This window comes from Pseudonaja textilis, chromosome 10 (assembly GCF_049901715.1).
Source record: "Pseudonaja textilis isolate UNSWEBS1 chromosome 10, rPseTex1.2, whole genome shotgun sequence".
Lineage (NCBI taxonomy): Eukaryota > Metazoa > Chordata > Lepidosauria > Squamata > Elapidae > Pseudonaja > Pseudonaja textilis.
Window position 1 is genome coordinate 25131785 of NC_141999.1, and position 25929 is coordinate 25157713.

General features: G+C 52.2%; 2 protein-coding genes across 3 annotated transcripts in view; one reads left to right on the plus strand and one right to left on the minus strand.

The window, feature by feature from the left end:
* The window catches only part of LOC113445898 (calpain small subunit 1), a 266631-nt gene that overhangs the window by 114502 nt on the left and 126200 nt on the right, over positions 1-25929 (plus strand). The gene's annotated exons all lie outside the window — the stretch shown is intronic.
* On the minus strand, positions 1599-25452 carry TIMM50 (translocase of inner mitochondrial membrane 50). Its single transcript, XM_026722858.2, has 11 exons — positions 25168-25452; positions 24330-24471; positions 23793-23824; positions 14235-14256; positions 10211-10269; positions 9724-9843; positions 9262-9366; positions 7187-7285; positions 4221-4377; positions 3604-3710; positions 1599-2256 (listed from the first exon to the last, which is right to left on the minus strand). Exons 1-11 carry the CDS (start codon positions 25417-25419, stop codon positions 2155-2157), a joined length of 1197 nt encoding a protein of 398 aa, XP_026578643.1. The 5' UTR covers positions 25420-25452; the 3' UTR covers positions 1599-2154.

A 25929-nucleotide genomic window follows, 5' to 3' on the forward strand; every position in this document is an offset into this window, starting at 1 on the left:
GGAGGGCTTTGCCGTCCTCCTTTTGCAAAGGGGGGACCCTTGGCAGCCACAACCTTGGCAGCAGCCCCTCACCCCGCGGTCTCGTCTCCCTACCCCCCTGCTCCTCCTCCTCCTCTTCCTGGAGCGGAGGGGAAGGGTGAGGTAACGTCAAAAGGTCCAGGAAGCGGATCTATTATCCAGGCCAAACAGGAAGCAATGAGACAAGCCTTGGCGACCTTGGGATTTACTTGTTTACTTGGGGGGGCGGAGGGAGAAAGAGGAGGAAGGAGGAGGAGAAGGGGAAGGAGAAAAGGAGACGAAAAAAGGGGGGAAGAGGAGAAAAAGAGAGGATCCAATATATACAAACAGCCTCCCCACCTATAAATCTATTACCAACCCCGCCCCCCCGGCCCCCTTATTTCCAGGACAGAGAAACTTCTATCTAGCTGGCACATCTGGGTGGCTTCCTGCAAGGCCCCTCCGTGGCTTCCTCATCCGTGGTCTTCTCCTAGCTGCCACAGCCCCCAAAACCCTCTCCTGCAACTTGCAGAGCTGCTGCTCCACAGGTCTTTGCCAGGGATGCCGTGGCGGTGCCCTGGTTTGGACCCCCTGCTACGCTCATTCCCTCCACCGTCCGCCAGCATCGTCCTCTGGGGGCTCCCGGCAGCCGAGGGCTAGTTAAGACTTGTGGCACCTGGGAAGGGAAATTTGAGGCCTCCTCCTCCTCCTCCTCCTCCTGGGCCTGGCCTGGCCTGATCAAGGGAAGAAATAAAGAGCTCGTCCGTCGGCCTGGCCAGAGCAGAGCAACCCCGCCTGGCAGTGTGGAAGCTAGCAAGAGGCTACCTTGACCGGTGTCCTTCCAGGTATCTGCCCGACTGACGTTCCAAGCCGCTGCTTTGCAAAGTTGGCAACTTTTAAGGCAGGTAGACTTCCATTCCCAGGAGAGCTGGATGGGGAACTCTGGGAGTTGGAAGTCCGCAAAGGGGCCACATTTGGAGACACACATACCCCCCCGCCACCGCTTCAGTGGGAGGGAAGAAATTGTCCCGAGATGGAAAAACGGTCAAAACTCGGCTGCAGTGTTTCTGTGCCTTGGAGGGCGAAGCACCTTCGGAGGCCTGGCGGTCTTCCTCCCCCCACCCGGAGGGCATTCCGGCTGCTTTCCTGTTTACAGCTGGCCTCCACTTCTAAGACAAAGAGCTGCAGCTGGTTTTTCAGTGGGGGGAGATATTGAGGGGTGGGGGGGAAGGGTGAGCAGATCCAGGCGCTCAACTCACCGGGCAAGAAAATCCGGACGATGGGCCGACCCTGCCTGGCGTTCTTTCCCCTCCAGTCGCTCAGAAACAAGGCCTGATGGAGGCAAACCCGCTCTCTTCTAGCATGGATGGTGTTACCTGGTTGGGTAGGAAAACGTCTGCAAGAAAGCCACCAAGCCCAGAGAGCACCAAGGACCCCTCAGTCATTTTCTTCCTCCTCTTCCTCCTCCCCACAACCCGCCCCTTCCTTCTAGCCCTGATGATGTTCCCTAGTTGGGTCATGAAACGTCTGCCAAGAAAACCACCCAGCGGAGAGAGAGACCCCCAAGGGCCCCACAGAAGACTGACGTAGCTGAAGCATCGTTCTTACAAAGATGGGCGTTTATTTGGAGTGCGCCCCAGCATTCCTTTCCGCTCACCCCAACAGGCTGACCCACGGCACCGTCGGTCGCCCGATGGGAACATGATAACAAGGGGCAGGAGCCCTCCGGAGAGACCGTCCCCTCTTCTTCCTCCTCCTCCTCCTCCTCCTCCTTCCCTGGCTGGAGTTTTTCTCTCCTTTTTGTTGCCGCTTCAGCCGGGCTGAGTCCCCGGGGATGGCTTGGCTGCCCGGCCCTCCTGGAGCCTGACCCGGAGTGGCCCCCTCCGCAGGGCTGGGGGACGGGCTCCCCTTCACCCACCAAAGTCTTGGTCTCAAGAAATGAGGCGGCGGCTGCTGGGCGGGACCTCAGGGGGGGCAAGGAGGGCAGGTGGCAGCCCACCATCCGTGTCCAGGTTGGGCCGAAGTCTGTGCCCCTCCCGCTGTTGCAGCCTCCCCAAGAAGCCCCCCCCCCAAACAGCAGGCTGAGGGTCCTAGGGGCAGGAGCGGCCGAGAGGTCCATTCGCGGATGGGGGCGGCTGGTCCTGAGGGGGTCCGGGGTCACTGCTGCTTGGAGCGCGGCCACAGCCGGCTGGCCAGGGAGCCCAGGAAGAGCTGCTGCTTCTTGTGCTGCGTCAGGTCAGAGAGGCGCTGCTGTTCCTCCTGGGGAAGGGCCACAGACACCGGCACCGCCGTCAGCCCCGCGAGGCAGCCCCCTCCCCTCCTCAGCCCACCCGGGGGGCTCAGAAGCCGTGGCAGCCCCGTCCCCACCCAGAGGGGCCCAATCGGGACCCACTGTGGACAGGTCGACCTTGACTTGGCACCATTTAGTGACCGTCCAAAGTTACGACGGCACTGGGAAAAGGGCCTCATGGTTGTTTTTTCAGTGTTAGGACTATTGCAGGGTCCCTGTGGCCAAAATTCAGACTCTCGGCAACTGGCAGGTACTCATGACGGCTGCTACACTGTCTGCACTACCGTTAACCTTCTCGTCGTTCCTTATCGCCCTCCCGCTCCCACTTGTGACGGCAGGACTGTAACTTGGTTGGTTGTATTCTTACTATTTATACGGACCGTTTCCTAGTATGGTTTGATTGCTTATTTGTACCCTATGACTGTTATTATTAAGTCTTGTACCTGATGATTCTTGACTCTGGACGAAGGTCTCTCTTCTTTTTATGTACCCTGAGAGCATTTGCACCAAAGACATTCCTGGTGTGTCCAACCACACTAGGCCAATAAAGAATCCAATCCTATCCTATCCTATCCTATTCTATCCTATCCTCCATATTCTATTCCATTCCATTCCCATATTTTATTTTATTTTATTTCTTTTTTTTTCTATCCTATCCTATGCTATCCTATATTCTATTCTATTCTATCCTATTCTCCATATTCCATTCCATATTTTATTTCTTTTTTTTCTATCCTATCCTATCCTATCCTATCCTATCCTATCCTATCCTATCCTATCCTATTCTATTCTATTCTATTCTATTCTATTTTATTCTATTCTATTCTATGCTATGCTATCCTATTCTCCGTATTCTATTCTATTCCATTCCATTCCATTCCATATTTTATTTTATTTTATTTCTTTCTTTTTTTTCTATCCTATCCCTATTTCTATTCTATACTGTCCTGGGGCCACACGGTCCCCCTTGGCGACCTTCCCAGCCAGATTCGCTTAATGACTGCAGGGATTCACTTAACAGTAGTGGAAAAAAGGTCACGAGATGAGAAGCCACTCACTTAGCAACTGCCTTGGTTAGTGACATAAATATTGGGCGGAATTGTAGTTCTGGTAAAGGAGAACCTTCGTAGCTCAGGGCTGACATGAGGGGTCCTGGGTGGTCTCTGATCTGGCTTGTCCCCTAGTTTGGGCAATGAAACGACTGCCAGGAAACGACCCCCCCCCCATGTCAGCCCTGAGCTGCAGAGACCCCCCCATGAATTGTGGCTCTGGGTCAAGGGCGGCCCGTGATTCCCCTCCCCGCTTCTCCCCCTCACCTGCTCCAGCTGGGACTGCCTGCGTTTGAAAGCCTCCAGTGGATCTTCCTCCAGGGAGTAGTTCTCCAGCACCGAGCGAACGTCTTCCACCCCGCTCAGGGCAATGGCTGCAGGCGAGAAGAGCCACAGGTGAGGCCCGGCCCGAAGACCGGGCAGAGTGATCAAGGCAACAGCCTGGCTTCCTTCCTCCGAGGGGACTCCCTTCGGCCTCTCTCCGTTACCCCCCTCTGCCCCCTGCCCCCGGGGGTCTCCAGGCCAAGGCCTGACCACGGCTCCAAGCTCCCCCCGGGAGGGGAGACAGCTCAGGGGGATGAGCGAGGGTCCCCTCTGGCTCGTCTGATGGCTTCCTGGAAACTCTGCTTGCTTTTTCAAAAAGTAGTTATCATAATATAAAATAGAAATAGGAATAAAGATAGGGAAATGGGGAAGGGGAAAAGGCGGGTGGGGGATAGGAGGTTAAAAAATGTCCAGATTTTTTTTCAGGGCAGTAAAATACAAACTAAAACCACCACCTCATTTTTAAAATGTTTTTACCAACGTTGTTACAAACGCTGCAACAACCAACGGCCTTAATCCATGAAACCCCACGTCCGAAGGTCGCGTTTCCCCAGGCTCACTTTTGAGGAAGGCCGACAGGTCGAAGAGGGTGCGGTCGTCGGAGTTCCCGTCCCACTTCTTGAGGGCCAGGCCGTTGAAGGGCTGCAGGCGGAAGGCCTCCTTCTTGCAATCCACCACCACCACCTTGGACGGGTCCCTGTTCAGGCAGGAGATGTCCTGGGGGGAGCAAGGAGAGAGGCAGGGGGCACCTCTGACCGCTCATCATCCATCCAATGAATCAACCTTTTGTCTTCTGTCTGGCTGTCCATCCATTGAATCAACCTTTATGCCTTCTCTGCCTGGCTGTCCGTCCATCCATCCATCCACCATCCATCTACCATCCATCCACCTCTTTCCATCCATCCTGCCATCCAATGAATCAACCTTTATGTCTTTTGTCTGTCTGTCGATCATCTATCCATCCATCCAATCAACATGTCTATCTGTCTCTGTCTGCTGTCCATCCATCCACCCACCAACTTTAAGATGAGTGGACTTCAACTCCCAGAATTACCCAGCCAGCAAAACTGATGTCTCTCTCTCTCTCCCTCTCCCTCCCTCTCTCTCTCTCTCTCTCATATCTATCTATATCTTTAAAACCACCCATCACCTTCAACTCTGGGTGCTGTACAGATAAAATATCAAAGCATAAACAGGCAATACACAACGCAAGGATAAATTAAGATGAGTGGGAAAATTAACTCAAAGGCAGCGAGGGTGCTAGCCAGCCCCTAAGTGGCCGTGGGCTCTCCGGGGCTCCTCCAGGCCTTTCGCGAAAGTCCAGCTGGCTGAGCAAAGAGGGGATGTGCTTCCCCCTCCCCCCATGGGGCCCAAGGGCATTCGGCCTGCGAGGATTCCTGGCAGGGAAATTCCCACATCCTTCCACCCTTTTTTCCTCCTGCCTCCTTTCAAAGAAGGACAATTCGGAGAAATTCCGTACAGTATTTTTCAGGTTGAGGGCTCCTGGTTGATGCAAGGCTGTATTGCGACGGAGGTTCTTTGGACCGGATGCAGCCATTGTGTTAAAATGACATTTCCTAGTAATGAACCCGGGATAAGTCAATGCCACTCACACAATCCATCTCACTGGAAAGGGGTACCGCATGAGCTTTTAGAAGAAATCACGAAAACTGCCCCCGTGGCTCAGCTTTTAAAGCAACGATGCCTATTTTTTCATGCACCAAATATTCCAAAGTCCCAGGTCCTTGGAAAAATTAAAAAGGAACTTCGGATTCCTCACTGTGACAAGAAGCTGGAAGTTAGTCATTAAGTAGTTCAATCAGCTAGTTTTCTGTAGAGGTTTTTTCCCCCCTCTCCTTTTCATTTGCTTTGGCTGCCTTGATGGATTAGAAGAGACTTGCCTTTTCAACAAATCACTCCAACTTCCAAATCTTTATTCCCAGTACAAAGACAAAGCAATCTGAAGGAACTGGGCAGAAACCTGCTCGCCCACCCAGGCCCAGTGAAAAATGCCTTCTTTCAAGCTAGGTTTAGTTGTCTGGCCGGCATTGCTTTTGTATTATTTATTGTTTTATCCTAAAAGATCAAATACAAAACTGAAAAACAAACAAAACGAAACGAAACGAAACAAAAGCAGGCGTTCAACATTAGCCACAACAAAAAAAGGGGGAAAAAAAATAGCGTATCCAAAAAAGAGAGAGAGAAAAGTGATCTAATAAATTTAACATTTAATATGTAGGATCCGCTCTGGCTGGGAGAAGAGGAGGGGGGAGGGGAGGGGTAAAAAGCTTGGCTGGCTTGTTCCAAGAATCCCCCCCCCCCAAAAAAAGATCCCTGAGCATGTGGGCTCAAGTGAGCCCTGTCTCTTTCTCCATCTTGAACACAACCACCAAAAAGTGCTTCTCCCAGGAAGAGAAACCCCCCCCCCCCGCTATGCTTACTTTGGGGGGGGGGGGGAAGAATCCAAACAATTAAGATAGGGAGAAGGCCCCCCCTGCAGCAGCAGATGGGAGGTGATGGGGAGGGGGGAGGCAGCGCAGGAGACAGACAGAAGGCAGCTTTGCCCCCAGTCCCAGGGAGCCCAGCTAAGCCATCCTCCTCCCTCTATTGTGGAGGGACAGCCGGCCCAGGGGACTCGCCCGGTGGAGCACGTGGCCAAGGCAGCTGCTCCCTCAGACGGCGGCGGCCCTCGTCCAGGGAGGCAACAGGCAGCCGAGGTCGAGGGGAAAGGCATTCTGGGTCCAGGGCAGGGGGAGAAGTCCCCAAAGGGCAAAGGCCCGGGGTCCGGGGCTCCTTTCTGGGAGGTAGCGAATCCTCCTCGCTGGGTGACTTAGGTGGCAAATTCTAGCCCTGGTTTGGTAGGCAAGGCGACTGGGTGATTCTGGGCCAGTCCCTCTCTCTCAGACCAGACCAGCCCACCTCACAGGGTTATTATTGTGGCATAATAGGAGCACGACACTGTGTTGGGCACGTTCGCTGCTTTATTTGCAAATATAATAAAAGCGGGATACAAATAAATAAATACATAAATAAAATAAATAAATAAAAACGAAACCAAGCCAATTCTCGGGGATGCTAATACACAATTCCTTGCGTCCCTGTGTACTATCCTCCCACAGCAAGGCAAAGCCACCTTGGGATTCACTTAAGGATTGTGGCAAGAAAGATTGTAGAAACGGAGCAAAAACTCGCACGACGGCTGTCTTGCTTAGCAATAGAAATTTCGGCTCCATTGTGGCCGAGGGCCACCTGTGCCACGGTGAATCTGGGGAAAGTGCAGCCCACTGTCGCAGAACAGCCAAAACCAGAGTTACCACCCCAGAAGTAAAACCCATTAAAAACAGCAAAAGGCCAAGAAACGGGAACAGCAGTTGAGCTCTGCGTCTGCTTCTTTCCCAGGTAAAGCTCCTTTTCAAGGGGCGCATTTGGCCACCTCAGGTGGGACTCTAAAGCCCCCTAACAAGGGATCCCTGGGGCCCCTCCCACACGGGGCCCCAGGGCCCTCCCGACCGTGCTGCGGCCTTACCTTAACATGATGCCCGTCCATATAGCGAGTGGCGTCTCGGAAGAGCCGATAGGAGATGAAGCCGTGGGGATCCACGCTGTCGATGAGGGGGAAAGCGGTCTGGGAGAGGAGAGAGAAGGCCGGAGGGAATGACCAGCCCAGAAGGATTCTAAAAGGACCTTCAAAGAGGATGCCCAGGTGTGCCAGGAGCAACATCGGCTCGGATCGAAGGACGTTAAAAGTGGCCTGACTCTGTGGCGCTCTGAGGAAACCAGCCCTCGGCCTTCCTTCTGAGAAAGGATGAGTGAGGCAGGCGGCATGTACATTTAATAAACGAATGAGAATAAATTAAGTCAAGCTGGAGAAACGGCGATCCCTCAGGCGACAATATTCACCCACACCGGCTCAAAATCTACAAGAGGAACTAAGGTAGCCTTACAATATCCCAGGTATTTGTCAAGCAGGGGAAAACCAGGAAGTCCAGGCAGTTCAAAGGAATATTATGCTTTCCACGGGAACCTGAACTACCGACGGTCAAAGCCAACTGGCGGCAGATAAGAGTCAGCGCAAGTCACGGCGGGCTGGAGTTACATACCTTGTGGGCACGAAGAGGTTTGAGACTGATGACACGTTTGATCCCTCCCTCCCTCCCTCCCTCCCTCGGGCTCAGCCTGGTCACCTCCTACAGGTAGTCCTCAACTTACAACCGTTCATTTAGTGACTGTTCAAAGTTACAACAGAATTGAAAAAAGCGACTTCGGACCATTTTTCACACAATGATCGTTGCCAGCATCCCCGTGGTTATTTGATCAAAATTTGTACACTTGGCAACTGATTCGTATTTATGACGGTCGCAGGGTCCCCTTGGGGTCACGTGATCCCCTTTTGCGAACTTCTGATACGCAAAGACAACGGGGAAGCCAGGCTCACTTAACAATCATGTTCCTAACTTGACAATTAGTGATTCACTGAACAACTGTGAATAAAACGGGGCACAATTCACTTAATGAAGCTTTCGCTCAGCAACAGAAATGTTGGGGCTCAACTGTAGTCGTTAAGTCGAGGACTACCTACGTTCTTAGAACGTCTGAGATATTCTTTGGCTATATAACGTATTCTTAGATTATTCAGAACATCGAGGACAGTCTCTTGACTATGTCCCTTTTCTTGAGGGGTTAACCAAGCCCTTAAGCAGGGGGCTGTTGTGAATTGTGACACTGGGCCTGCCCTTTTTGGAGCCGCAGCTCTGGATTTGACCTAGCTGGACCCCCTGGGTTAACTAAGCGCCTTTTCCCCGAGAGGTCCCTGACCTTCGGGGTGAAGACGAGGGTGCTGCTTCCTCCCCAAAGACAGGCCCACTCAATTAGCGCAGCCATGGTTTGGATTCAATAGGCTGCAAGGTGCAGGGAGGGGGCCATTCATATTCAAATCAGCCGTGGCACGCTCCCTGGGAGAGACCCCACTGCCGCCACTCAAGCGTGAGAAAGGAGGAGCGTGGAAGGGAAGAGAGGGCCAAGGCACGGGCTAACCTGCCCCTCCCTCCCTCCCTCCCTCTCTCTCGATGGCCTGACACGGTCTAAGGTTATATCCCCTGCGGCCACCCTGCACCGGTGTGGCCAGCATGGACATTGGACACAAGGTCCAGGCTGGCCTGAAACTAGCTGGATCACCCTTCCTTTCCTTTGCTGGAACATTCACGTCCGTTTTCCCTAGCCGGGCACAAATCTCAGCTCAGCGATGGCTGGAACAGTGTTTGCCGGCCCAGCAGTGGCCGAAACTATCAGGGAGTTTTAGCTAAAGGGCAACTTGAAGACTTGGGGACTTCAACTCCCAGAATCCCCTAGGCAACCAGGATTCTGGGAGTTTGAAGTCCACAAGTCTTAAAAGTTGCCACAGTTGGAGGCTCCTGTGCTAAAAGAATCTATTCAGGGCTTAATTTAAAAAATAAATAGTGGATTTTAATTTCAATAAAAACGGACAAGCTCATTCTGCATACTCAAAGCCTCTTTAAAATGGGGGAGAAAGGAGGAGTCGAGCGTTCTGCAAAGTCCCAAACCGCTTTGCCAACTGGCAGGGCCCATCCCTGGAGCACTCACCATGCCCGTTTCCGAGGTGAAAATGACGATTTCGTAGAGAGGAGCCAACTGCTGGAAGAGGTTGTCGATGCCCGGCCTTTTTTTAAAGCGCCAGCCGGTCACTAACTGAAGACAGGAGAGAGAGAGAGAGAAGAGAGATCTTGAGAGAAAGCCAACGCCTGCTAGGCAGAAAGGACAATTATCACCTAACCCCCTGCAGATATTCTGGTACTTTTCTTGCAGATGTATTTATTATTGAACTAGGTGAAATCAGGCCGCTCCCTTGTAAACCCTGATGATGTTCCCTAGTTGGGTCACGAAACGTCTGCAAGGAAAGCACCAAGCTCAGAGAGCGCCAAGGACCCCACACAACTCAAACTGTTGGTAGGTGGGGCAGGGTGGCAACCAAGTGCCCGGTTGTGCCCCCCTGGCTTTGAGGGGAACACGCTGCCCCCACCCCCAATTCCTGGAAAGGATACAGACCGACCATTCAGGGTGCAGCAGGACATCGGTGAGTTCGATGACCAGGGTGTAAGGCGGCTGGTAATACGGTTCCTTCAGGGGATCCGGCAACAACTTAGGGCTGGTGGGCTCCATGATCATCTGGGAAAAGAAAACGAGGCCCTCGGATGAGGCCAAGATGCAGAATGGGGGGTGTCGGGGGGGGGGGGGAGAAAGAGTGGGAAGGAGGGGTGCTATGTTTTTATCCCTGGTTTGGATCAATGAGGGGGGGGGAATTTACCTGAATTGAGTAGGACACTTTAAAGCCAACTAGGATATAAACTCAATTTGCGGTAGTTTTTCATTTGGGAGAATTGTGAAAAGATTTTTTAAAACAGTGTTGTTAACCAATGGTGGCCATTTTAAGACCTGAGAATTCTGGGACTTGAAGTCCACAAGTCTTAAAGTGGCCGAGTTTCAACACTCCTGTTCCAAAGCCTCCCTAAAATAGATGAACTTGGACACTCACCTGGCTATAATCTTTGAAATACTTGTACGACCTTCGCAGCTGTTGAAGGATCACCACATCTGTAAGCCAAAGGGAAGAAAGCACATTGCAGAACCAGGGGAAGAAGCTCGCCCATTGCTGAGGGAACCCTGTTATTCTGCAGATTAAAAGTCTAAATGTAACTTGACAAGCACCCAGTCCGATACGTCTTTCGCTCCTGGGTGCTGGCATGTATAACGAGAACCAGTTCCAATCCTGATTCGGAGGCCCATGAACTGCAGTTCAGGCTACAAGAAACCCATTTAAATGCCCTCAGAAACCAGCAGGACAATTTCTACTTTTTCAGCAGGTATTTTTCTGGGTGGGCAATGAGGGAACTGCTGCATTTACAGTTACTTCAAACCCTCCGGCTTCATGCCTGGATGTCTCCGCTGGAATAAACACACAGGTGGTCCTAGACTTACAACCGTTCTTTTAGTGGCTGTTTCATGTTACAAGGGCGCTAAAAAAAAAATGTGACTTTTGACCAGGTCTCGCATTTAAGGCCACTGCAACCTCCCCGTGGTCATGTCATCAAAATTCCAGGGCTCGCCAACCGACATGCATTGATGGTGATTGTTGGGTCCCGGGGTTGTGTGACCACCACTTGTGGCCATCCCTGAGAAGCAAAGCCAAGGCGGGAAGCCGGATTCGTTTAAGGACTGCTCGGCCCACTTGGACTGCAGCGATTCGCTTAGCAACCGTGGGGAAAAGGTTGTAAAATCTGGAGCGACTCGCTTATCAACGGCCTTGCTTAGCAAAGGAAGTAATGCTCCCAACTGGGTCGTCAACCGAGGACTACCCGTAAGTCCCCAGAAGGAAGTGGGTGTGTGACTGTAGTTCCTGGGCAGAACCGGGACTCTTTTATGAGCAAAGCTGCAGCTCCAGCCGGGTTCCTTCTCCCGGCCTCTCCCCCTTCCCAACCACCTGACGTCGCTGGAACATATGTGGGGCTGCAGCGCTGCCCCCCCCCCCCCCAAGCCTACAAGGGATTCTCCGCGGGCCAGCTTGCTTAAGCAGAGGTCAGGCTGGGGAAGAAAGAGCGTGTGAGCCGGTCCACAGCCTCCCCACCAGCCCCGTTAACTATCCCTCTGAGATTCCAGCTTTCCCATTGGAGCCGCCAGGGTTATTCAAACAGAAGCTCCAAGTTAATCAATCAAAGGCCGGCCGGCTGAATGGGGTGCAATTTGGGGCGCATTGTTATGGTAATGGGAGCGGAGCAGCTGGGCCGCCACCGGGAGGAGGAGGAGGAGGAGGAGGAGGATTCGGGCCCCCGCTGGAATCCCAGGAAGAGGCACCCCGTCGCCCCCCTCCCCAAATATTGAGCGGCAGCAGGCAGAAGTGACATGAATCAACCAAAACGGAACTGGAGGGGACCTCGGGGGTCTCCTCGTCCGACCCTCTGCTCAAGCAGGAGCCCCTGTCCCGTCTCTTCCTGAACACCGGCGGCCGTCTTGGAGCATCCAAACTCTCTGGAGACAAGCCCCTTCCCCCCCTGGCTAATTCCTCCTCCTCCTAATTCCTAACTCCTTCGTGAGTTCCTTCTGTTCTTCCTTCTCCCGCCCTCTGGGGCTTTGGGAAATAAGTGGGGGGCCCTCTTCTTTGGGGGAGCCCCTCATGTCCTGGAACACGGCTGTTGCCTCAGGCTTCATCGCGGGGGCTTTTACAGAAGAGCCTGGACAGCGGCCTGTCTGAAATGGCCCAGGGTCTCCTGCTTGGGCCTGGGGTCAGACTAGAAGACCTCCAAGGTCCCTTCCAGCTCCATTCTGACCAAATCCAACTCTTTCAGGAAAAGCTAAGTAAACTCTCCGCTTGGGTAAGGGATTCTTTCGTTCTTCCCTCCAAGCCCCTATAAAGGAAACAATCCCGGAAGGGAAAGAGAGGAGAGAGAGGCTGCCAAGAGCAGCGTCACAAAGAGTGAAACGAACCGGGGTTCCCCGCCAGGTGTGCAGGTTTTTTTCCACCAAGGAGGGATGAGTTAGCTGGAAATCTGGAAGGAAGGGAAAGGGGGGGAAGAAGGAGGAAATTTACGGTGGGGGGAACAATGAGGCTATGCCTTTTAATCTGTCGGCACACATGCCCGGATGAAAGGAACCGGGGGAGGCGGACTTCTGCGCCTCCCCTCCCCACCCTGGTCCGAAGTCTTCCACCACAATCTGCTTTGGGGAAGCCGAGGCCAGGTCCCATCTGGCCCTCTGCGGCACAGGGCGGCCCCTGCCTGCCTCCCGCCCTCCCTCCTCCTCCTCCTCCTCCGGTTCCAAAGCTCAGCCCGCAAGGACTCTTCCTGGAGAAGGAAGGCAGATCTCTACGGGCCCCAGGATAAGGTTGCAAGATCCAAACTGGGCCGGTCCCCAGTTCAGAGGTTTTGCCTTCTGAGCTTTCGGAAGTCGTTTCCGGGGTTCTGATAACCAACCCAGGTTGGATTCTTCCTTAAAATCTGCAGCAGGCACCATGTTTTGGGGGAAAGAGACGTTGGCATTCTCCAACTTGGAATGATGAAGAGCCGTCCCCTGTCTACTCCTAACGTAATGACGTCCAGAAACAACGGATAGAAGCTTAAGAAAGAGAGTTCTGATCTGGGAGGAGGAAATTCCACAGAAGGGAGAGAGAGAGAGAGAACAATTAAACAGGGGAACGACTTGCCTTCAGAAGCTGTGGGTGCCCCATCAAGCGTCGACCGGGCCACCATTTGACTGGGACGGAAAAAGGCTCCTGCCTTGAGCAGGAGGAGGTTGGACTACAAGACCCCTGAGGTCCCCTCCAGCTCTACCATTCCACTGGTCCACTTATACGACACTGCTCAGCTCCAATGGCTCTTGAAGACACCCAGGGAGAGCTGTGCCCTTTGGGATGCTGCTGGAGCCTGGGGCCCTTGAGATGGCTGGACGCCAAGGGCTGGAACTCTTATCTCTAAGGGGTCACCAGGTCAACCTGTTCAACAAAGCAGGGGTCTCCCAACCTGGCAGCTTTAGCATCGGTAGACCTCAACTCCCAGGAAGTTGGGAGTGCCCCCCCCGCTTTTTAAAGCAAAGCAAAGGAGGATGCCTACAGCCCTGCACGTGGGGCTGTTCGGGCCAAGCAGTGGCTGGAATCTGCTGCAAAAGCGGAAACGATGCGACCTCGGAAGCAACCCAAAGATGTCAAGACCCCCAAACGGGCCTTCCCAGCTGCCTCTCTCGTCAGGGAGACATCTGGAATGCTCGTGACACGCTTGAGCCGCCCTGGCGCCCTCCGAGGCCTTCATTCGTCCCCATTATCTGAGCACCAGGGAAGTTGGCCTCCAGCTATGGGCAAGGGCAGGGAGGAGGAGGAGGGGGAGCGGGGAAGACCCTAGATCAGGGCTGCCCCCCCAAGCTTGGCAACTTGAAGACTTGTGGACTTCAACTCCCAGAATTCTCCATAGCTTGGGGACCTCTGTCCTATATGGTCTGAGGAATGGTTGGCTTCCTGTCCTGCAAAGTCCTGCCCCACCGCCTGCTTTTGAGAACGGGCTTGCTGCCTTTTTTGGGGTGGGGGGAGAAGCCCCCGCACTTGTGTGGCCAACGGCAAGGTGAAAGCGATGATTCTGGTTGTTTCTGCCCTCCGCTGCTGCATTCAAGGAATATTCGCTTTTTTTTTTTTAAAGGTGGTTAGGAGCCGAGGGCACCAGGTCACAGCTGCAGCGACCCCCCTTCTGGTTCCAAGCGCTTAATCCCTCCACAGAGCGGCTTCTGGTGCAAGTCAGCGGAGGCCGGACCCAGCCGAGGGGCTTAAGGTAGCGAGGCGTCTTGATTAGCTGAAAACAATTTCTCCCTTTGCTCTTAAGAAACGCAGCCAGGATACTAAATTCCGCAACTGCAAATAATATGCAGTAAACATTCCAGTTGTGTTTGCCTTGGGTGATGGGGGCGACTCCAGATTTACTCCTGCAATCTCTTCGCTCCCGTTCTTGACCCTCAAATCAGCCTGTTGACCAGAGCCCATCAAGGAAATTCCCCCCAAAAAACCCCAGGTCTTGTCTACTTACCGTTATCAAATTCATCAGGAATCTGGGGTGGAAAAAAAGAGAGAGAAAACAATTATGTCTGTGGAGATTCTCACTCCTCCAGGTCATAGCTGTCCCAAAGGTGCTTTGGAGAGAAAACGGTGTGTTTTTATTTTGATTCCAAGGGTCCACTTCATATCCCCAAATGGGGGCTGGGAGAGGGGGGAACAACGGACACACAGCAACACACGTCGACCTGTTTCTTGGTAGCCCACCCTTATTTTTACAAACAACTCAAGCAGGTGAATAATACTCTTTCCTCCACCATAACAGCCCTGGCAGGTGGGTCGAGCTGAAAGGGGAAATGGCCAGGTTACCCAGCTGGCTTCCAGGACTAAGGTGGGACTAGAACTCCCAGTCACCTGGTGGCTAGCCCAAAGTCACCTAGCTGGCTTTCGCAGCTAAGACCGGACTGGAACCCCCCATCTCCTGATAATTGGCCCAACATCACCGGGGTAGCTTTCCTGCCTAAGACTGGACTAGAACCCCCTGCCTCCCGCTTGCCAGCCGGATGCCTTCACCACTGAACCAAGCTGCCCTTCCCCAGCCAACGCCTCCAGATGTGCTCAGATTTAACGGCCTGAATTACTCATAGCCCTCAGCGCACCACGGGGAGGTGGGGGACAGCCCCAAGACGGGGCTGCAGGACTCAGGGCTGAGTGAGGCAGGCCAGTAGCTGCTCTGGTTGGTTTTCTTCCTTTCGTGTTTAGTTCAGACTGGTCAGGCAAGCAGGTCAGCGGAAGACCGGCCAGGTCAAAAGAGAGGGCAGGAAGGAAAAGGGGACGGGGGAGGAGATGGTCAGTTCGGGGGTAGTTTTACTCCCGGTGCCTTGCCAGAAGCAGGAACAATAAGAGAAAAGAAAGGAAAGGAAACCCAGGATATGAGGGAGACGCAGCACTGAGTAGGCAGAGGAAAACAATGCACAGGAATAACACAGGAATTTGCAACCAGAGAGATCATCTTTGGCTTGGTTTGTTCTCCAGGACTCTTTGAAAATAGATGAATGTGTGAATGCCTAAAACACAGATGCACCACAACGTGTGGAAATAAAGCTTTACGGCGGAGAGAGCCAAGCCCGGCCACTTTTAAGACTCGTGGACTTCAGCTGCGTAGCTGGCTGGGGAATTCTGGGAGTTGAAGTCCACACAGTCCTTCCTCCCGTTTTCCAGCAGATGCTATACGGCTAGTCCTCGACTTAGAACAGTTCATTTAGTGACGGTTCAAAGTCACAACGGCCCTGAAAAAAGTGACTCATGACCGTTTCCCACACTTCGGACCATCGCAACATCCCTGCGGCCACGTGATCGAAATTCGGACGCTTGGCAAAGTGACTCGTATTTATGACGGTTGCAGCGTCCCAGGGTCGCCTGATCCTCTTTTGCGACTTTCTGACCAGCAAAGTTGACGGGGAAGCCAGGTTCACTTAACAACTGCAGTGATTCACCTAGTAACCGTGGTAAGAAAGGTTGCAGAAAGGGGCAAAATTTCACTTAGCAACAGAAATCTGGGGCTCTGTTGTGGTTGTAAGTCGGGAACCACCTGTACTGAATGCTCTGGGGAAAAAGGAACCGTTTGTCCAGGTGAGTTCCCACGTAAGGCAGGTGAGCAGCCCCTCCGAGAGACCCGCTGCTGAGCAAGAGGAGGGGGCCTGGGGCAGCTTCCCAATCCGCCCAAGGGACGACAAGGACTTGGTTGGTGAGCAGAGTCCGTCCCCGAATGCCCACGCAAGCTGTGCTGGGGAAGGAAGGAAGGAGGAGGACACGCTCGGTCAGAGCAAGCAGCCTCAGCCATCTTCTTCCAGAAGTCAGCAAACCCCTTTTGCACCGTTTTCTTTTTTTAAAAAATCCTTGTGTGTTTGCGCAAGCAACGAGTTTTGGTGCACCAGCCAAATGGCCTTCACACCTCCGAACTGGGCGGTTGCGGCAGAGGAGTAGGAAGCAGCCCTTCTGTGTTCCCAGCCAGCCTGCGGAGCCCTCAGCCCCAGAGCCTCCAGAGCCTAAGCACCTTTTGAAGGGCAATGCTCTATCTAGGAGCCTCCTTCCATACACCGCACCAACTTCAAGAGCCTTGAGAGGAACCCTAATGGGAACTAACCAAAGAGAGAAGCAACCTGGAATTAAGGAGAAACCGCCTAACAGGAAGGACCAGTGGAACAGCCTGCCACCAGAAGTTGTGGGTGCTTCAACACTGGAGGTCTTTAAGAAGAGACCGGACAGCCACTTGACTGAAATGGCATAGGCTCTCCTGCTTGAGCAGGGGGCTGGACTAGAAGACCTCCAAGGCCCGTTCCAGCTCTATACTATTGGATATCACTTCTTTTTCCTAGCCTGCCTGAAACTGCAAGCTGATTTTGTGTTCGGATTAAAAGTTAAGGCTAAGAAGAAGAGCCGCTCATGAATTCCTGTCCCAAATCCCCAAAGGTTCAAAAGCTGCCGACACAGAGGCACTTCGGATCTCTTGCCACCAGAGCCTAAATGGTTAATGGCACCTACGCGGCCCGCAACCCAATCACAGTCACCAAACAATATATAACTAAAAATGGCCAAAGGAAAGCACGCGAGCCACAGCCACCGTAATAAACGGATGATGTCATTCCATTCTTCCCAGGACGCCCCAAACAATTCAACTTTCAAAAGGCTTACGGAAAGGCAGGAGCAGGGAGCCAACCTTGTTTTTGCAAGGTGGGCGGGCGCTGGTGGGTGCGATCCCACTGTAGGGGGACCCCTTCTGAGGATCAGCACCTGCCCAACTCAGCCCCAGCCAAAGGCAGGGCTCACCCACCTTGGCAAGTGTTAAGACTTATGGACTTCAACTCACAGCTGTGCTCTCCTGGCTGGGGAATTCTGGGAGTTGAAGTCCTCCCTGCTTAAAGTTGCCAAGGTGGGAGACCCCTGCCCAAGAGGAACGAACAAGTGGGGGAGCAGGAAGAAGAGGTACAAGATTTTTTTTTTAAAAAAATGGGCAGCCCTTTTTATAACCGGCCTGGATCCCCCTTTTCTCTTACTGATTTCAAACGCCACAAAGGTCTTCCACATTCTCACCCTACCCACAACGGCGGCTTTATTTCCTTTACGAACTTACAACGGAGGGCGGCACAATTTGATTCCGATTCCAAGGAGGCGAGAACCAAAGAGGGGGGAAAAGACAACGGAGGGGGGGGGGCGGTTTGTTAAGCAGCACCGGGCAAGTACCAATTTAATCTGCCCGCCGCCAACTCGGATGGCGCTGCATTTCAGGTCTGCCAAGGGTCAAAACAATCCAGCTCTGATACTATGAAATAGGGCTGAACCAGCTCTCTCCCCAGAGCCCAGGAGGACTCGCTGGCCAACGCAGCCTTTCAACTCTGCCTGTTTCTGAAAGCACCAGCTGTTTGAGCCCCCAAGAATCACCCATACAAAGTGACAAGAGGTCTTAATAGATCTTAAAACAATGGTCTCCACACACACACACACACACACGCGCACACACACACACACACACACACACCATCTGATCGTGCATGACTGCATGAATACAGAGCCATCCTACCAGGACAGCAAGAAGTGTATTCTTTTCAGCTACAGGTGCAGAAGGAAAGCAGCTGTTGGCTGAAACCACAAAGCCCGATCGGTTCTAAAATTCCTCCGTTTCAACCCCGGCAGGGCTCGGATCAATCCCACTTTTTACAAAAAGACCGGGAGATGCTTTGAATCATCTCAGGGTCTACCTTTCCGAATGCTCTGGACCGAAGGCCGCGTGAAACAGAGCTAATCCCTGGCTGAGGGACACACGCCAGCTCACCAGCCATTGTTCTGTTTTACTTCTTTGGCCTCGAAATTTGGGATTATGTAAAGTGAGGCGGAAGGAAGAGGCCAAGCCGAAGAGACGGTAAAATGCGCCAGTGAGAACCCAGGGCCTGATCTGCTTTGTTCCAGGCGACGGAGCGTCAACTTGACAGGGCAGGAAACTGAGGCTGACAATGGAGAACAGGCTGTGTCCTGCCGCACAATGGCAGCTGCCTGGGGGTCTCAGTCCCTCCCACCCCCTGTAACCAAATCCAACCACCGCTGCCAGATTTGCCCAACTGACCGTGTCAAATGTTGGATTCATCTGCAAACTTGTTAACCGGAGGAAATGCGGAGTTGCTACGGGGATGCCGTCTCGAGGGAAACGGGGCCCTCGATTGGGTCAGAATGTAAGATTCCCGATTTCTCTGCTGGCCTAAAGCCAGAGAGACTCGCAAAAGAACATGTGGGGATTCCTCGACTTACAACCCTTTGTTTTGGCACTGAAAAAAGGGGACTTGGGACCGTTTTTCACACTGGTGACGGTGGCCACGTGATCCAGAATGCAGGATCAGTGCAGGGACTCTGGATCACAGCCAGCCAGCGAAGAAGTCCTTCCACAGGAAAAAATGCCCCTCTTCCCTGCAAATACTTCACCCTGGAAGGAAGGGCACGGTCTGTCCCCACTGCCCTCCCAACCAGCATGCAGAGCCCAACTGGACAAGATGGCTTTCCCACCTGGGGACAGGTGGGTTGGGAAGCCCAGAGAGGCCTGGTTGAACTCAGGAGTGGAGGCAGCCGAGTGCAGGGTGAAGATCCCCGGCAAATCGGCTTTCACTCCGAGGGAATGTAATTCTCTGCTTTCTACCAACGTTTCGGGCAGCATTTGGAAGCTCAACGGCACCACCTGGAGAGAAAGGGCTGGGACACCTACAGGCCTGAAGCGTTGCAGTCCTCCAGAGACCCCTATCTGGTAAACGGAACCGGCACTTGAACCCAGGGCTTTCTACGAGGGCGAGAAAAGGTTTCCCTGCGATTGCTGCTAAGTCAGGTTCGACTCCTTGCAAACTATGGATCGCAGGGCCCCCCGCCCTCCCCGCCCCCCGGAGTTTGCCTCAATCGTTCACGTTCAATGCTTCCCTGGAGCCTCTCTAGCCCTCTCCTCCTCCTCCTCCTCGGCCTTCCCCCGATCCTCATTTTGCCCCCCTCTTTCCCAATATCAGGGCCTTTCCTAAGGAGTCCCCTCTTCTCATTCGGTGGCCAAAGTATTTGAGCTTCGGCTTCAGGACCTGTCCTTCCAAAGGGCAGTCAGGGTCGATTTCTTTTAGGATTGACTGATTGGATCTCCTTGCATCCAAGGGACCCTCAAGAATTTCCTCTGACCCTCAAGACAGGACCCGAGGTCCCAAAGCGCCAGCCCCAAAGGAAAGAAAGGGTCAGGAAGACACCACGGAAGTCCCTACGCAAAACAATATCAAGGAGTTCTCCTAAAAGGTCCCAGAGGCAACGAGGACACCACGAAGCAGAAGGTTCTTCCGGATTTTGCCAACTGCGACCTCTTTCCCAGGGTGGCTCACTTACCCTACCCTAAGCACAGCTTTTCAAAAGTTGCCAACATTTTGTTTCCAGGACTCAGGCTGCAAGATCAATGCAAATGGGAAGAGTGAGAAAGGAAATTTGTAATAAAAAAAGATCAAGAGGCGGATCCACACTTCTCAGGACACGGAAGCCGAAGGAAAGTGTGGGAAAGAAAGAAAGAAAGAAAGATCAAAACCCCAGCCTCTTTTACAGCCACTTAGGACGAGGTGGGCCTAGGCGGGACGAGTCCCCTTGAGCCCAGGCCAGGCCATGCGACTTGCAGGAAGCTGTGAAGTGTGCCAGCCGGGGCCTTCAGACCAGGCACATTTGCCCTCTCGCCTCACTGTGGCCATTCGCATGAATGCGACAGGCAGCCTGAAAAGGGGTCATTAGCAAAACCAAAGGGGTCTTACTATGGCCCCAGAGCAGGGCGGAAAGGGGCAGGCGGGGAGAGGCACAGAGCCACTTCAAAGCAAGGGCCATCTGCAAGAACCCTAGACATCCTGTCCCTTGGCTTTGCCCCCAGAAGAGGGGCTCAGGTTGGAGGCACACTTATATCCATCCAACTTGGCACTATTTGAGATAGCCTACCATGGAAGAGAATATTCTACATCCTCTTCTATAAGAGAGAAACGTATGTAAGTTCCACATTTGTGACTATACATTGGTCATGGGATGGGCCACCACAACATGAGGGTAGTTAAGGCACTAGGCTAGAAAGTGGGAGAAAGTAAGATCTTGTGCCTTAACCAGGAAAGCTGGCTGGGTGACTTTGGGCCAATCCCCAGGTGATGGTGAGTTGGAGTCCTGCCTTAGCCATGAAAGCTGGCTGGGTGACTCCAGGCCAGCCTTTCACTCTCAGGCCAACTCACCTCACCATCTTGTTGTGGTGGGGAAAATATTTTTTGTCAAAATAATAAAGGCAAATCCAAATGAGCAAATAAAATGGCCTGCCTTCAAGGGGAAAGAGCTAAGACTGGGGCTCTGTGCTCCAACCTGCTTCCTTCCCACAGAGACTTCTCGGACAGTTGCCAATTGTGCCGGAATGGTGCTTGTGAGGGCAAACAACCCAAAGCAGATGGCAGGTCCCGGCCATAAGCTGACCCAAAGCCCATAACGGTGAGAAGAAACCGAGGCCCAGTGGGAGCATGAAAGGAACGTGTTCAGGTTTTGATGACTGATGGGGGAGAAGGGTCATTCACCCAGGGTGATATAAGCTGCCCCTCTTCCTCCTCTGGGATAGTGCAGTACGAAGTCCTCACCTCTGAGGATAATTCAGGTTGTTTACAACAAGGTGAAGAAAGGCAGCTCCCAACATCAAAGCTGCCCGTATAGAGAAAGGCAATCAGGAAATCGGGGCCTTAAAAGAGGTGTTGGGGAAAGTGGGTGGGTGTATTTTAAGTCTGCCATTCAAAATGCCTCAGGGATGTGTAAGGCCACTAGCAATTCACACCTTGTTTCCTCAAGGGCACTTGGGACTTGTGCTGCTTCAAAAGAATCCTCCCTCATCCGCGTGGCTTGCAGTTCTCTCTCTCTCTCTCTCTCTCTCACACACACACACACACACACACACACACACACACACACACACACACACACACACACGAAGGGCACCGGGGAGCATCTCTTTAGGAATCAGCAATTAAAAAATGACCCCTGTAAGATAAGTGTGCTGGCTGCAGAATCCAGATGCTGTCACACCAGACCAAATTTAGAAAGGGCTAACTTGGGGAAATAGAGAAAGCAGATCACAAATGTAAAAGATAGAAACACTATAAAACTGCAGAAACTGCCTGCATTCCAACAATAAATACCTTTTATAACAAAAATGAGGCTTACAGATATAGGCTGCCATGTTTTGGAGGGAATTGTTGCTGAGGGGTTGGGGAGGAAACAGACATTTTTGCACACATGCTGAATTCTAGTGTGGTTTTTTGTGTGTGTATTTCAATAATGTCGATAATAAACTGGACTGGATCAGGTGAACGATGGAAAGGATAATGAATACAAAAAAACCCCTCTCTTCCTTCTGTATTGATGCCAGGATCAGACCATAAACCAAGCTACAGAGTCGCTAATGATCTAAGATTTTGTTAGATTAAAAAAATAATTGAATAATGCAGAATGTACAAACTTACTACAAATTTTTAGCTCAGCCCTTTCCATCTATAGTGCTGAACAAAAGGCTAAGGGCATTATTTCCCTGAAATTCACCAATGAAGGAACAAGCCCCACATCTGGACAAAATGTTGGAAGCCTGAAAAAAACTTTCCCAACCAAATACAGCCTCATTAGCAAATGTGTAGAGCTCCTCTCACGAGCAGCTCCCCCCCCGCGCGACAACAGGCACCCATCAAGCACCCATCAGCCAGGACCCCTTTCACACATCCCTGGCAACATGTGCCTGCCGTAATCAGGACCACAAAACATCTGTGGGAACTTGGCTTCAGACTTTTCCCCATGGCCTGTCCTAGGCCGAGGGCTGAGTCATTGTGTCACAGGAAATCGCCACCCAAATATTGTCTCGGTGGCACAAAAGGGATTTGGGAAACTGGCCTGGATTACATTCTGTACTCAGGGAAAGGGAAACGTTTTTCCCTGTTCCAAGTTATGACTGGCTGTTCCGCAAGTTGCACATATTTTGTTCGGAGTTGGGATGAGGAGAAACAGAGCATCCATAGAGATATTTGGTGAAAGGAGGCATGAGTAGTTGCTAGTTGGGGGGAGAAAAAATCACAAAATCGAGGAACAAATCATAAGACACTGTTCAGGAAAGTATAAGAAAAGCAGTTTGGTCTGCTGGCTAAGGCACCAGGCTACGAAGCAGGAGACTGTAAGTTCTAGTCCCGCTTTGAGTATGAAAGCCAGCTGAGGGACTTTGGGCCTGCCACTCTCTCAGCCCAACCCACCTCACAGGGTTGTTGTGATGAGGAAAATAAGGAGGAGCAAGGTATATTGGATACGTTCACTGCCTTCAGTTATTTGCAAAAATAATAAAGGTGGGATTCAAACAAACAAAACAAAAAGAAGAGAATACCAGTAGCCATTTTGCTGTTATGACCATGTATTAAGCAAAGAAAAGCAAATTACAAGTAGTCCTCAACTTACAAACACAATACTAGGAGCAGAATTTCCAGTACTAAACAAGACATTGAGTCAGGTCCAATTTTAAGATCTTTTTTTTGCTATTGTTACGCAAATCACAGTTTTTGTTAAGTGAATCAACACACTTGTTAAACGAATCTGGCTGGGAAAGTTGCAAATGCTGATCACACGATGCCCCCCCCAAAAGGACAGCGCAACCATTGTAAATACACCTGGCTGACAGGTGCTTGAATCTTGATGCTGCCACCACCTGGACGCTGCAGCAGTTATTCCTGCTTGTCGGTCACTTTTTTCGGTGTCATTGTAACTTTGTATGGCTGCTAAACAAATGGTTTTAAGTCAACAACTACCTGTAACAAAACTGGAACGTTGCAAACCTGCCATTAAGGAGGTCACCATTCACACAACCTCCTCCTTTCTCTTTGCAACTGTGAAGTCCTGCTAGGACTGCCTGGGGGTGGGGGCAGATTTGAGGCCGGGAGTTTGAGCTGGTTATTTTTGGAGCTCAGCAATTTCTGCCACCTCACTGCACAAGGCCAGAGCTAGAATGCTGGATGTCAACATGAAATAAATAGGTTCCAGTTTAATCAAGGTCTCCTGGTGAACTTGAAAAACTTCCATTCCCAGTCTAAGTGGCCTTTCAGCGCTGCTACCATCGAAAGGACCAACCGCCACAACGAAAAAGCAGGTGACTGCTATTTTGGAAGCTTGCACGCAAAGGAGTTTTTCTGCACAGCAGGGGTGTCCAACCGTGGCAACTTTTAAGATTTGTGGACTTCAACTTCCACAATCCCCCAGCCAGTGCATGGGGTCCACGAGTCTTAGAAGTTGCCATGCCTGGACATCTCTGCTCTACAGGGATATATAATCCTTGTAACGCTAGCTTTCAACGCATTTCATCGCTTGCTTTTCCTAGTCAATTTTTACAGACAATAAACTTATTTGGAGCTCACATTAAACTCTTCTGTGCTTCTGATAAAACAGGTACAACAATTGACTTTAGACTGCCCCGCATCTTCTGAACACTGAACGACCCCTAGTGGCAGCCACCTAGTTAACAAGAAAATTTCTTTTAGATAATAAAGCATCCTACCTTCACACCATTTTCATCCACTGAATTACGACCTGTGGGAAAGAGAGGGCGAGTGAGTGACTGAAAGAATGGGAAATGTTTGTCAACAATGAGAAATAGGGAGCCATTTAATAGCCTGGGGAGACGTGCATATGAATCTTGAGGACCTCATCTCATCACACTTCCTACCAACAATGGAACTAGGTTTAGGATGGAGAAATAAAACTAAACACAATTTTTCCCATCAATCAATCTTCCGGGCTGACCAAAGAATCACTAATGCCAACAAAGAGGACATAGCCAGTAACCATTTTGGCAATAAACTATTCAACCCTTCACCTTCAGAGCACTGTCATGTATAGTTTGATTTCAAACAGAAACCCCCAGCAACACAAACACTGTACCTGGAAGATATTATCCAGAGACCTGGCCCCAGGGTACAACTGCAACAATTCAGATTGATCATAAACCAGAGAGGGAGTTTCGATATGATGCACTGACTGGTGCTGATTTTAACTTGGGCGTCCCGTGAATTCAACAGGCCGAAAGGTGACTTACCAAAGATGTAGATAATTGCTACGCCATTGCCAGCTCCGAGAAGGCCTACTATCTGCAGCAGTCTCTTTGTATAGGCAGGGTTCTGCTTTTTTGTCTTCTCTTGTTGTTCATCGGAGCCTTTCCCATCTTCTTCTCCTGTTGACTGGAGAAAGAGAGAGAGAAAAGCCTGACTGGAGGTAGGGCACAATTGCAGAAACCATATGCTGGTAGTCCTCCACTTATGACCATAATTGAACCCAACATTTCCAGTGGTGAGGCAGTTAAGTGATTTTTGCCTTAGTTTACACTCTTGTCAACCTTAAGTGAATCCCCACAGCTGTTTAGTAACACAGTTGATAAGTGAATCTGGCTCTCCAATTAACTTTGCTTGTCAGAAGTCACCAAAGGTGGCTTCTTGATGACTCAGGGACACTGCGACCATCGTAAATATGAGTCAGTTCATTAGTGACTGGATTTTGATCACGTGACCATGAGGATGCGGCAAGGGTCGCAAGTGGGAAAATGGCCACGAATCAGGTTTTCCCCCCACTTCCACTGTGACTTTGGATGGTCAGTAAACGAATGGTCGTAAGTAGAGGACATTTTTGGATGACAGGACGCCCACCTCAGGACTTCCACCCTGATGCCCGCTGAGGGCCCGTCTCTGAGCTCGCCCTGAAAGGCTGCTGGGCGTCTGGGCTGCCGCTTCTGGCCTGGCTTACACTCCGAGCTTCCAGGAGGCGAGGCCCGGGACCCCAACCCCTGGAGCCCGACCCTTGCGGAGGCCTCCGTCATAGCCGCCCAACCGCCACGGGAGGGTGGCGGGGGCCCCCGACGGCCTGGCCTGGCCGGCCCTCACCTTCTGCTGCTGCTGCTGCTGCTGCTGCTGCTGGGCGACCTCCCTCAGGACGGCTCCGGTCAGCCCCGGCCCCGCCGCCTTCGCCTGAGGAGGGACCCCCGGAGGAGCCCCCGAGCTCCACGTCCGCCCCGACAGCGCCCAGGCGCCGCCCCGCTTCCAGCGCCGGCACCCGCCGCCGCCCCGCAACGCCCGCAGCCCGCCGGTCAGAGCCGCCTCAGACAGAGCACGAGCGGCAGCCACCACCGCGGCCATCTTTGCTCGGGGACGCCCCTCGCGCCTGCGCCGGCCCTGGCCCAATCAGGAGAGAGGGGGCGGGGGGGAGCGTCGAGCGCGTGCCGCGGCTGGGGAAAACTGAGGCGACCAATCAAGAAAGCGAAAAGCGGCCACTTACCCCCCCGCCGTACCCGGGCTGCCCGCCCTTCGATCGCTTCGTCCAATAACAGAAGCGGGATTTGTCACGGTACCCAATCCCCCAGCCAGCTCTACGCCTCCCAGGTTTCTCCGACCAATCGTGGCTCAAAGGGGGCGTGAGACCAAAGCTTTTTATTAAAATAAACGGCCGCAGTTCCCATTGGCTAGAAAGCGAAGGGGGCGGAACGTTCTCTTCCCTACCGGTCTTGCCGGAAAGCGACAAGGTTAGAGCCGAAGGGACAGCCAGGCACGTGCGAAGAGCAAGACACGTGCCTTAAAAAGGAAAACGCCCCCCACCCCCCTTTACACATTATACAACCAAGGCATCCAGTTAGCTTTGATAGTATCAAA